The sequence below is a fragment of the Plectrocnemia conspersa genome, unplaced genomic scaffold (assembly GCF_051122295.1).
Source record: "Plectrocnemia conspersa isolate PC_06_02 unplaced genomic scaffold, ASM5112229v1 ptg000010l, whole genome shotgun sequence".
NCBI lineage: Eukaryota > Metazoa > Arthropoda > Insecta > Trichoptera > Polycentropodidae > Plectrocnemia > Plectrocnemia conspersa.
This window is the reverse complement of record NW_028277174.1, coordinates 10,078,721-10,093,125: the sequence shown is the minus strand read 5'-3', so window position 1 is coordinate 10,093,125 and position 14,405 is coordinate 10,078,721. Positions and strand designations below refer to the sequence as shown.

The window sequence follows — 14,405 nt, the reverse complement described above, 5'->3', positions numbered from 1 at the left end:
ATTAAACTAAATTTAAATATTGTACAGAATTGGCCATTAACAATACTAGCAGTTTTACAAAATAAATACAAAAAATATAATTATAACAGCTGGTAAAATTAAAACATATATTTCATTTAAATTAAAAAAATAGAGATTAATTGTGTTTTCAAGATAAAAAAAACGTTCGATAAAAACAGTAATAAAATATAAATATATATTGAATTGTGCAGACTTTAAATTATACCCGCAAACTAAACAAGATTAACTTTTTTAATCACCGTTAATCAAAAATCATAATATAATTCTACAATTAAATAAAATCATCATATACAACGTTTCAATTAAAAAAAATTAAATATACCTTACAGTATGAGTACGTATGTGCTTTTAAGAATATTTTCCAAGTTTTTATTACTCCTTTTGTGTAATATATTTAACTTTTATTATAACCCAAGAAAATAACAATTCAATCTAAAAGACGGTTAAATATTTATTTCAGGTTACTACATGATTTTATCTGCAGATAAAATCAAATACATATTTATAGTATATAGATGTTATATACAATTTCTTTAGATACATAAATAAGACTTGTTAAACTTGAACGCAATAAATGTATTGTAGAACTTCACAGTACTGTGGAAAATCACTACCTCAATGCAAAACAAGTTGAAAGTTTACCTGTTTATTTTCAGGTAAAGAAAGCTTTTCAGATTTAAAAATACTAGAGCATTTTAAAACTTGGTAGCTACTAAAAAATATATTAAAGTTAATATAAATACTCAGGTTAGCTTTATTTAATTACATGAATAATACCGAGACTACATATTACATACAGTATACACAATTTTACCAAATATACATATATGTATATTGAACGATTTAAATTTAGTTTGAATTTAAATTAAGCGTACAGCAACCAGTTTTCTCATAAATTTCATATCACCGCCTAGCGATAATATATTAAGTTATAATAACAGTGAGTTATATCTTTCAATATAAAAAAGCACGAGCGTGTGTTCTCTCTCATGAAAAGAAAATCTAATAAAATCGTCTCGTCGCGGCTTTTTCGCTCACAACATCTCACACAAGAGTGCCAGAGTGGTGTGAGATTGAAACGAGATTCCCTCAGAATGTCATATCGAGACCGTTTTTGGTAAATCACAGCGCCGAACAATTTGCCCGACAAGACAACACACCGAGCCACATATTAAATTCGACACAGCCATGCAAATTCGTTGACGAGTAGCAGATGTTCGTGTTCATTATCCGGGAGAGGGCGCGAGCTTCGAAAGCTCTGCACAAAGCTCCTTAACGCTATTATCGTTGGATAGTGAAGGAAAAAAGGGCTGTTCATAAATCATAATATACTTGGGTGTGAGGGTATATACGTATTTCTCAACGCAGTGCGGCCTTTGCCTTCTCTCACCCTTTTGTTAAGACGTTATAAATGGACGAAGACACGTCTGGACCTGGACTGCCCTTTTTCGCACCCTTTTGACGAAACCGGAACACCGCCCAATCAACATGCGAATATTTTAATAAAAAATATCGATAAAAATGTATTCTTTTGCTCCAATTGAACACATTACGCAATCTGAGAGGAAAGTCGTGTTAATAGTACAAAAGGATTTAGGCTTATAAATTAAATGCATGCAAACGATATTTGAAAAGTGTTTTTATACTTTTTTATTAAAACCCTTTGATTCTTAGTCAGTATTTGTTTCAAATGTACCTGTCTATTTATCATCCTAACAAAGGCAAGGTACGCTTAGTGATAAATCAATCGCAAACATGTTTTAAATAACAAAAATTAGACTTTCACAATGAAAAAAAGTGACAGGGTATCTGTTTATATTGATTAACCTTGAAGCGAATTTAAGATTAAGAACCTCTATTAAAATGCATATTAATCTGTAAAAATTCACAAAAATAAATTAAAAACCTATAGAAGAAATGTGTAGATTCCAACCACTTGCATAATTAACTAAATTAACTTTTCTTTCGACTGTATTAAAATTTTTAAAATTATTTTTATACAGTACCGAATAATTATTTACTTGCTTTTATTTAGGCATATGTTAAATAGTGTTTGATTATCACATACTGGTACACTCAAATTATGAATCGAAACCATGTGAGTATAAGACCCGCAACTTCACCGCAACAATGCATCGGCTCACACCGCAGCAAGCGCAAACAATTATTGAATATAAACTATGCTATTTCCTTATTCACCTCTTTGTTAGTCAGTAAAGAGGCAATTTTATTGCACATCATAGATATTCCGTATTATCTAAACGTATAAAACTGTCAACAGATAGTTATTTGGCTTTACGGTTTTATACGTTTAAATAATACTGAATACTTTAGTAATAGATTGGAAAATATAAAATAAACAATATATATAAATTAGGAATATACTATAAATAATCCATATATTTATGTTTTTTAAAACTGACACTATGTCACCATTAACAGTGGATCCTCGACTTGACTTGACATATTTTTTTGAGATATGATGAAATTATTTTATTAAATTTGACTCAACATACGAGAAAAAAAACGTTTACGCTACTTAAATTATTTAGATAGTATATATTTACCATTTTAATTTTAATTTTTTCCATTTAAATTGATTATTGACATTTCAATTCCTTTCAATGGGTAAAATGAATTTGCCATACGAGTAATTTGATTTACGAGCTCCGTTCCGGAACGAAGTACACTCGTAAGTCAAGGCACATATTTTATTATGGCATCCATTAAAATATTACAAATATTAAATAAGTCAACTTCAAAACCAATATTGAAACATGTATTATTTCACTAAAAATTTTAAAACTTTACACGCAAATTTTGGTGAATAAATAATTTATTAATATTTTTAGCACATACATACATACGTATTTCTGTCTAGTTTACTTAAAGATGCTCGTATTCAAAATTAATAAAATTTGTTTTCAGGAAATTTAATTACCAAGCAGCTACAAGCTAATTAATTAAAATTTAATCACTTCATTTTGTTCAAAACTGGTTTAATGTTTTGTTGAAGCGTATTTTAAAAGTAACTACTTTATAAGCAGACTATCGCTTTATATAATAATTGCTTTAAACTAATACCGTGATATATACATACATTTTTTTATTTTAGTCAGTAAAACAGGACTTTAAAGCTTTAACCTAAGTAGTCGATAAGTCGCAAAAAATCCATCTAAGAACCATTTGTATAGAATAGTGTTGTTTTCGGCTGAATCGTGTGCGTGCTCATAAAATATTCGCGAGAAGTTTGCAAGAAAATTGCGTCCTCGGGAAAAATACGTTTCGCCTAAGTGATATCGCCTCTCACACTAATAGTTGGCTCAAAATAAAAGGGAATATTTCATACGCGTTGAATAAATATTTTTCATGGCTGACTTACGTGAATACACACAACATAAATTTTACAGAAGGAGCGAAATAATATACACAAACTATAACAGATGCTATCTTCAGACAATATCGAAATTGAGTCGAAATTTTATTACAATACTTTCAAATGTTCCTATATGATAATATCAAATATTCAATTTATATTCAAACTACTATTGCTGTTCTTTTACACAACACTTAACTTTACAGGTTCGATGACACGCGCGAATCGTTAATATTTAAGGGGAAAAATCATGATTTATAAAGGGGAAAAGCTGCATTTTTTATGTGGGGTAACTTCGTGTCAATTGTTATCTGCGAACACGATAGAGTTATTTTCTTATATTTTTCGAAATAAGTATATGATAAATAATTCAGAGACGGCTTAATTTAATCAATAATGACTAGAAATGAATTTAAAGATTTGATACGAAAATCATTTAGTAGTCGTTACAGAAACAGTTAAAATGAAATAGTAACTCTTTATTTTAAAACAATCTTAATTTTCTTTCAAAGAGCCTTAAAATAATTTTAAAATATTTAATACGCATTGCGATTAGCAAAATCTTAGAAGCTCGAATGGGCATCATGTATAAAGCTATAATAAAGTATAATAATTTATCTAAGATACTACTAAAGTAAAAACCACATTTAAATAAATATAAATGCTTAAGTGTCATACTTTAAAAAATAGTTAACTTCTTGTTATGCAGTCTGATTGATATCGGCTGTTATAATCTAGATCGCAAAATTATTTCTGTGCGATTAAACAAATAACTATTTATTCTAATAAATTGCAGTTTTTTATATTTTTATATTATACATCAACCTCTTGCTTAACTGTATAGCAAAATACATTTTTTTTCCGATGGAAATACCAAACACAAAAAAAAAATTCTTGCTACGTGCTAAAAATTACATTAATAATTTCCTCAATTATAATTTTTTATATTTAACAAGTGGTTGTTTGCCTAATTAAATTAACCCTGTAGCCAATAATTTTTATTTCATAAGCCTCAAGAGATTTGTATATTCATAATTCGTGTGGAATATCATTATAAAATAATAATAATAATATAACTCCATTGAGTTTACCCGTAATATCTCAAACCAGGATTTGGTAAAATACGGCCCACGGGCCAAATTCGGCTCACTGTTTATTTGAATCGGGTCAGTGAGCTAAGAACACATTTTACATTTTCAAATTCTTTAAAACTTCGATTAACGATGCGGTAACCATCCAGTTAGAAAGTTGCAAGATATGAACGTATGTGGTGCTCCTATTGCTTTACATTCTTCGGTGCCTCGTGTAACGCTTTTTGCTATATTATTTTTGTCTTGTCATTGTCAAAGCCATAAATGAAGGAACTAGTGAACTTCGAATGGCGTGCTTTGTTACTGAATCAGATGACAAAGCATTTATTTAATGTGCAATGATATAATGTCTGCAGTTAAATAATATAATATACGTCGTCATTACCAGACAAATCAAAGACACGATATTCACACTTGTAGAAAAGATTGAAAATTCGGATTTTATTATGACAACGCAATTTTATCGCACAAATTAAATAATGAAAATAGGGTCAGTTTACAAGTAGCTCATTTATTAACTAATAAAATAAAGCTATTTACTGATCGTGTATGATTGCTATAGCCTTATTTCAATCTATCAAGCTTTTACTACGAACAGATGCTGAAAGTGCTGAGCACATTGTAAGTAACATCAATAGCCAATTAAATAGCAGCGCAAATTATTTTTAAAAAATATTTAGTTTCATATCGAGGTTTTCAAACTTTTTCGACATTTAATGCCTTTGCTTAATCCAAGCGTGCTATTTCAAATAATAACAAGTGCACTTCACAAATATTTTGTATAAATAAACTGTCAGGTAAAAATAGTAACAGTAAGTAGAGTTTAGAGACCTATGAAAACAGTTAGATATCAAGTGAGTTACTGGTTTGAACTGCATAGAATTAAAAACGAAAATAATATGCTTATGAAAATTCGTGAAAGCAGCTTTACATATATTGTTTAGTTGATGTCGTTTATTCAAGAAGTCAATGCTTAGTTTAAAGTAACTGAATAATAAGCTTTTACAAATAAACTACAAGTGAAAATACTTTTAATGAACTTGAGAAAACGTTAACATTGCGAAGTCGACTAAAATGTGTTACATCCGATAGTCGTACAAATATATGCAGAACGGGTTAAAGCTTAGTTATAATATAAGCTTCGTGAAAATGCAAGGTTTTCAATGCTATGAAAATGTATTGTATTATATATGTTATTCGTTAGTTCCGTGACTTTTTGTATTAAAAATATAAAACAAATATCCAGATTTGCTCTACCATACAGTAGTTCGATAGTTTAGTCATAGTAATGTTTTAAAGCTTTTTTAAAGAAATCCAAATTTTTCTCAATGAAAAAACTAAATGGCTTTGTAAATTAGCCTTTGCTGCAAATATGCTGGAAATTCCTACCGAATTTAACTTTAAACTACAATAAAAAAACTGTGCTTATTTATAAAATTTACATTGTAGTAAAGTCATCGACTATAACTAGCAAATAACCTGCTCTATGTATTTCATATGGTATCAAAACTTTAAAAACAAATAAAATCCCACAAAAATTTGTGGCGGATAAAAAAAATCTGAGCTCTAACTGCAGTACCAGCAGCGTTTATCGAATCTTACTGCAAGTGCAGAATACATTTTGATTGTAAAGAATTCATTTGAATGTAAAATTGAGAAACTTTTACTTCATCCTTAATTGAGAGTTCAAATTAATGACATGGGAAGCAAATTCCAAGAAAATAAACAAACAGAATTCTCTCAATTCAGGTGACGAATACGATTAATTAGGATCATTCAATTCTATTTGGCAGCACCTATGTATGTGAAAGTTATTTTCTTAGATGTAGGATTGTAAATCATAATTTCAAGGTCAGCATTAAAAGATGTAATAAATTTTGACGATAGCAAGTAGCGAACTTCGCACCCCAGTTTGATAAAATGTTATCTCAACAAAAGCAATTACATTATTTTCATAAGTCAAACTTATTACGAGATACACGTATCTTGAGAAATTTTCGATATATGTCATAATTTATAATATATTCTAATAGATAAAATTTTAAAATAAAGAAAATTGTGTTTTTTTGCTATTTTTTGAAGCTTATTTAAATTCTGCTTTCTGGCCCACCGAGTCTAAAATATATCCAATCAAGCTCATTACAAAAATGTTTGCCAACTCTTATTCTAGTAACGATATATCAAGTTTGTTATATGTTTAATTATCAATAACTTGAACCAATCGTGAAATATGCAATGAAAGTAATTAAATATTTTTTTGTATGGGGTTTATTTTTTTATCAACGATTCTTAAGATATTAATATTAAAAGCGTCGTTCATTTTCATTATAAAACAAATTATTAAAAACTGATTCATGTCACTATAAAAATATGCTATTAAATAAATTCAATAAAAACTCACTAAGATTAATAAAACATTGTTGAGTTTGCATATATTTAAATAAAACATTTTAGTCCTCACTTGTATGTTAAAATACGAGTTTACGTACTTTAACGCTTGGAGATTTATTTAATATTTCAATTTCTCTTGCCCTATTTTAAAATTCATCGTATGCTCAAGAACACGCAATGAATAATAATCTGGTAGAAGGTATCAACATTTTCCGGTAATTAAAAAGCATGCATAAATAAATTTATAATATATTACCCATGATAATTTTGCTTAACTGTAACAAATTTTTACGTCAATAATTTATTTCGCATAATTGAAAGTCAGTATTATTTTTTGTCTCATAATACGCGAAACTCGCACGAAGTTTATTGCATAACTTTGGTTATAAAAGTCGCGTATAGCACGTGCACACACGTGTCACCGCTAGCTGGGACAAATCTAACCACACAGGAAACTTTTTCACTTTTTCTCATATACTTAAGCGCCACTCGGCCATCAAAGCGTTAGGCAACGAGCAAAGCACAGTTTACGGTGCAAGTTTAGGGTTGAGAAAATTAACTATAAATAAGTTATAACGGCGGTCAGAATGCTAAACAGTGAATGAGATATGGAGAGAACAGTGTGCCATTCGGTCATGGGGGAAATACCATAAATCACCCGAGGGTTTGTATTAAAATTGGCGTCGAGTAACCGAAACTATAAAAATGTAAATACACATCCAGACGGTTAACGGCGGTTCGTCACGCAAAAATCGCTATTGTACTGGCAACTTCCAGAAAAAGTTAATAATATATAATAGAATCAATTGGTCCGTCGGTTGTCACGTCCGCGTCGAGGCTCAAAATCAATAAAAACGAGCTAATAAAACGTTAATTGGTGATAGTGCCACAAACACAAAAGGCTACTAAACAAATAGTTGATATTAAGCTCAATACATTGCGTGGTTCTTAATGTACACAACCGTGATTATTAATGGTAATGTATATTTTAGTAATTGTATATTTAAAGAGTAGTTTATATTAGTATAACTCTACATAATTTTAATTATTCTTCTTATTTTTTTAGTGAGAACGAGAACAGTAAAAATAGGGGGTTTACTTAACAACGGCAATAAAAAATCGTTTTTAATGTAAAATTATCTATAACTATAAATTTTAAGTATAGCAGAATGCGAATGACCACTTAGTGTTCTGAAAAACTTAAAAACATTATTCTGGAAAAGTAACTGAATTTTTTAATGAAAAACGCGCAAATCATCTGTGAAATAATTAAATATCAAAGTTAAATAAATATTTAATATCATTGATTTTTGTCATGTCCAATTTTTTTTATTTGTAAAGAGCCTCTAAAATATTAGTTTCTCACATTTTCTCTGAAAGGCTCTGACAAAAAGTATTTTGCTTCGCTGAAATTTCATAAAATTGAGCAATATTTTAGGATGCTATAAGCTAGTGTATCGTACATAACGCGTATCAATAATAAATTGATAAAGTGACACGCACTCTGCATAACGAAGCTGAGCATCTTCGACGCCTTATCGCAAACTTTGGTGATGTGCATACTAAATCTTTATCCTTGCTTGTCATTGATGGAAGCATTTCTGCTTACCTAAACTGTGTGGGAATCCCATTGGGCGAGGGGATCTATAAAATATAAAAATATGATACTTGACAATGCTAAAGAGTAGTAGGTTAAAAATCAATAGCCTCCACAGCGACTCCAGATTTTTTTTTGAAAATACGTCGAATCCGCATCACTGTTTTATTAATATCGTAAATTCAAAATTACAGCATGCATGTCATTGATAAAAGTAAGAAAAGCAGAAGATTTAAATTGGATCCCAGGGGTACTCCAGATTATTATAACTGACATATTTCCAGCGGCCACTTAAAAAACTTACAAGTTTCCTAACTTTTAAAGAATAATTTTATTTTATAAACTAGAACGAATGATTTTTTAATGTCTGTATAGGCTATATCAACCTGAATTTTGGAATCAAATGATGTTTTCACTGCCTTCGAAAGGTATTAATGCTTAAGGTCGAAAAAGGCGTTGTTGGCGTAGTGCCGAATGCCGACAGTGATTGTAGATATACTTTCATAAATAGCGACTGATCTAAAGTTTTTGATATACTGTGCATCATAGATCCTTTTTATGGATCAGGGTAATTTTCTCTAAAAATCAGAAAACATGCAAGGAGATTAACCTGACAGCGCTTTAATTTGAAGTCGGAAAAAAAGTTCGATCCTGTGAAGGTACTCAACATAAGCTTTAAAACAACTTTTTTTTTTTTAATCCATGGACTTACTAGATCGTAAGTTCGATTAAAAGCTAAGGAAGATTTGACATAGACAAGGTAAAAATACTAAATAAAATGGTTAACGATATTCCTGCATTAAATATTTTTAATTCATGTACTGTTTTGAATTATTAGAAATAGTGTTACAAATAGAAACATAAGTATAATATATGACTTTGCCCATAAAAAATATTATTTTAAATTCAGTATAACATTATTTATTAAAAAAGCATATGACAAAATAAAAAAAGAGTAATGACAATAGATTATTTTTGTGAAGAACCATACAATAATAGTTTAACTGGATTGCGAACATGACAATGATTTTTATAATTGGTTTTACAAATGATATACATATGTAACATTGGCTTATCAGAATTAAAAGTATTTTCTTAAGTAAGTTATTTTTCTGATTACAATTTCTTTGTATTTTTTTTCCTTTCAATTTAATGTTTGTTTTTTTATTTGACTTAAGCACTGATTAATATTTTTTAAACGTTCCTAGGACGGGAACAATTAAAGTAGTAATGCAATCTACAGTATTTATTCAATATCTCTATAGCTTTATAAAAAAAATGAAACTATTTTTGAAAACTAAAAAATTAACACTCAAAAATTATTTATTATTTTAGAATAGTAGTATACTTCTTAAAAAAAATATGTTTATAATTTTTGGTCTCTCTCACTTATGTCAACAAAATATTTCGTTACATATAAAGTAGCCGAAAAAGAGAAAACGACATTTTAATAGTTGATATCTCATATATAATTTATGACAAAGTAAAATAAAAAAACACGCGAAGAAAAAATATTTCAGGCATTTTATCGATATACATTTTATACATACGATTTATGAAAATCGTATGACGATTCCAATGAGCAAGAAAATGTTATAAAAAATATCCTATAAACCGTTGATACTGCAGCAAACACAGCTAGATTCAAGCAATATTTTAAAATCTACAGAGCCTTATCGAGAATAGTGGCAGCGTATTTACTGATTTTTTTTATATTTATTAATATTACAAATCTGACCATTATACAAAAAAAATAAACATTAAAAAAAAAAGAATAATAAATCAGGTAAATGTTTCAAATTCTTCAAAGCTATCGCGGAAAACATCTTCGTGTTTGGCAAGCACGTTAAGAAGATGGATGGCTCGTGCAAGAGGAGCGTTCTCAAGCGCTGACGTCCTGACCGCATCGGATAAGAATAAAGAACGCGATCGTGACTCTCTAGGGCACTCTACAGCCTCAACCGAAAATCACTGACCATTGACGGGTTGTCGACACCGCCCCTTAACAACTTTAGAAAGTGTCTTTTTGAGTAGATTTTACACCGAGAATGCAGCGAATTGTATTTCAACGATCCTTACAAAAAGTAACACATAAATTTTGCGCAAGCTCTAAAACGGTTTCTCCTTATTTTGATTTAATTAAAGTTTTCGTATATCACTCAAGGAAACACAATATTTTTTTTTTAAATTCATGTTTAGTTTACGAGCAGATTATATTGCTTTATCACTCGTTTTTGATTATTCGAAAAAAGATGCAATTATTTGCCCTCTCCGCGTTTTAAATTCAATTTATTGAATGTAAAATTAATACAAACACCAAATTTGATGATACCTAGATACAAAACGTATAATGCAAATGGATCTTACTTTAAAAAACTGAGAGAGAAAAAGATTAATATTTTTTAGTATAGTTATATGCTACAATTCAGTGAGATTACATTGTATTTAATTTTCTACAAAGACACAATAATGTGATTTAAGAAAAAAATATATGTTCCTTTTTATTGTGATTTATGTATATGGCTTAGGTATTGAAATATCTTTACAATAAATTAAAACATTTAAATTAAAATAATACACTCCATTCAAAAACTACCATTGCAAATTTAGTGCATAATTATACAATAATGTTTCGCAAAATTACCCAATTTATTTTTCAATCAAAAAACTTAATACAATTTTTGCTACAAATCATAAGTCTCGCAATTTATACAAAAGCTTATTTTTAATATTTTATTTAACAATTTTATATTCTATTGCTGTTATAAAATTTATCAAAAGACAAAAATAACGACACTCTAACTTACTAAATAAATAATAGTTTATCATTTATCGTAATATCATCAAATAGTGCGATTTTTGTTTGAGTTTTGAATAACACCACTGAATTCTCATGATCAAAATGTAGAAAACCATTTTTTATAAACTTGCCAACATGAAAACAAATACAACCGATTTTAGAAATTTATAGATTCGTGTTGTCATGAATAGCTGTAAACGTTATTATTGCTGCTGCTGGTAGAAATGTTACACAGCTTTAAAGAACTATATGTTTAAGTGCAATCCAGACAAATTTTTAATGTACTATTAGCAAGAACCAGAGTGCTTAAGGCATTCTCTTATAATCACAAGTATCTGAGGTTCTCATTTAAGTGATCACAATTAGTGGATGCATTAAGTTTTAGCCAAATTAAATAAGGAAATTTATTTTTACTATTTCTAAAATCAATAAATATGATGAATCTAAATATATATTACACTTAAACCAAGAACGTTCTTTTAATAATTAATAATATAAATTAAACTATGCTTTTGAGTCTATATAAATGTTCTAGTTTACGTTGAAGCGCATTATATCATTTTAGAAACAACGTGACAGGAAACAAAGCCAGTGATGGAACATTGTTGCATGTGTACAAACGTTCAACTAAAGGATAAAAGTGTACAAGTTATATATATATATACACACATTTAAAACGTGTATACCAACAATAAACTGTCTACTTGATCTACTTGTTAAATATTTCAAAGAAAAAAAAACGTTTAGAGTGTTTCGATTGCATTTAATATGAAAGAATTAGGAACATGACGCTCGGGGCCATATCTCTGAGGGGCTTTTTTATATACAATTTTAATTCCACTCTCTTCGTTTACGTTTTGGAGGGTTTATGAACGTTAGCGTATTAGTGTAAATTTAGTAGCTATTACTTACGGTATTCTAAATTTGCAGAGGGGAGACGTTTAAGCTGATTTTTAAATACAAAAAATACAGAACATAAATAAATTAATAATAATTTTAATGTATTCTTTTTCTATAGCTCATTACATAATACAATTTTGATTCAATATGTGCGTTTATCAACAGGTATAATAATTATTTTATGTTAATAAATAAAATAATTACGTTTAGTTTTATAATGTGATAATTTTCATGAGTAAACCTCAATATATAACTAAAGCTCAAAAAGTTTAAATGCAATAATAATAATCATATTAATTAATAATATTAGATGAAGTATTCTAACAATCCAAAAGTTAAAATTTAATTTCACTGTGATACTGACAAAATATTAAAATTTAAATATTTCGTATTAAAGCGTAGTAAAACTTTATACGTATACGTTGCTTTAATATATTTTTGTCTAACATATTGAAATATTTGCTTGGTGTATTGATTGATACCAAAGAGGTACATTGTTATCGAAAGGCCACAGTCTAAATATTTAAACATCCCTCAAATCTCTTCATTCAATAACGAGCATAATAAGGGTAATCTTACCCCGCAAGAAAATTATGGGTTTAGTCCGAGCAAATTCCCTGCGAAACAAAATCGTTCTCTCTCTCTCTCTCTCTCTCTTTCATTGCCTATAATCTAATACTGTTTCATTGTCTCAAACATCAAAGCTTTTAAAGAGATTGTTCTGACTTTGAGTTCCCAAAATAAATAACGTCAACCATAGGCTTCTAAGCAAACAAAACATTGTAATAATAAGGTAGAAACTTACTGTGAGTATTATTAAAATTAGTTATTCATCAATCGAATATGAACAACATATTTTATCAATTAAAAAGCACATTTAATCTATATATTAAATAATCAGAAATTATGTTATATGATACGAAAAATAAGAGTGTACGTGAAATATCAAAAGGAGCGGGGTGTAAATGGGGTGATTTGTTTTCCCTCATCCAAAACGATTGGCACAATCAGTCATCTTTCCAAAAATAAGAAAATGCTTATATAAAAATAAAGATAATACAAATAAAACTTTGACGCCTATTCATTTACATAGTTTAAAAAACTTTCTTCATAAATTAAACAGTGTTGCATTCATAAAGATCCAATCTCAAAGTTTAGGCCATTACCGACCGCAAATTATCCGTAAATCGTATCTTTTATGAAGCTTTTTGAAGGAAGCTCCCTAGTGGAATTTACAAATTGCGGAATTAAAAATAAATTGTCCTTTGCTCTTTCTCCCTAATTCCGTCTTTAAACTCTTGCGTACTTTAAAATTGAATGGTAATGGAAGCTATACTTACAAAAGAAAGTCCTGTTCCCAGCACGGATCCGCTCCTTTTACAGTTACAGTTGTAGATTTGACGTTCTGAAGTTTCAATGTTACGTATGTATTGAATTGGGCCGCTGCAAAAATTATTACAATTTTAGTTTGTTATATATTTTGTTATAAACTTCGATGTGTAGCTGAAATTTATTCTTAAAAGTCTGATTTAACGGATTTAAAAATATTTAAATTTAATTTAATGGTTGTGACAAATGTAATCAGTAGCAGATATTACCAATTATCGTATTTTTTTTATATATATATAAGCCGTTATTTTTCTTCTTTCGAGATATATAAGTTTTAGCACTTTACAATATTTAAAAATAATTTTACCATGTAATACATTATTTCGCTTTTCTGAAATTTTTGCAACTCACGCCAATTTAATTTACATCAAAACTTAAAAAACACACACGACAATTAAAATGTATATATTCAGTAAACTGTTTTTTTTCAACTGTAGTTTTAGTATGTAACAGATGAATAATAATAGAAAAACATATGAAAAAATATTTTTTTATTTAAACCCACTTTAACGATTGTATATTAATCGAATTTATTATATTGTTATTTTAATCTTTGTTTTTATCTAATGTCTTAAAATATTTTTGCTATACAAATGGTATGTATATATGACAATAAAATATGAATATCATTGTTATTATTATATATACTTAAAACAGATATTACATATAGTTTTTTCAAAATTATTTGCACTTTCGATTTCCACGGTAATCCAATACTTTTAATTTTCCTCCATTGATGTCTTGTAAAACATTTTCTAATGCTTTTTTTTTAATATCATCCAGACAATCTTTATCCAATTTATAATTTTTCCATTAGAATTTATTTTTCTATTGATTATT

The 14,405-nt window shown here is 28.4% G+C and overlaps 1 protein-coding gene across 1 annotated transcript in view; it reads right to left on the bottom strand.

Annotated features, from left to right (window-relative positions):
• Positions 1 to 14,405, bottom strand: part of unc-13 (protein unc13 homolog) — a 403,791-nt gene that overhangs the window by 359,679 nt on the left and 29,707 nt on the right. Inside the window, exon 3 of the mRNA XM_088194185.1 lies at positions 13,517 to 13,619. Coding sequence (XP_088050311.1) covers positions 13,517 to 13,619 — 103 coding nt within the window. The remainder of the gene's footprint in view (positions 1 to 13,516; positions 13,620 to 14,405) is intronic.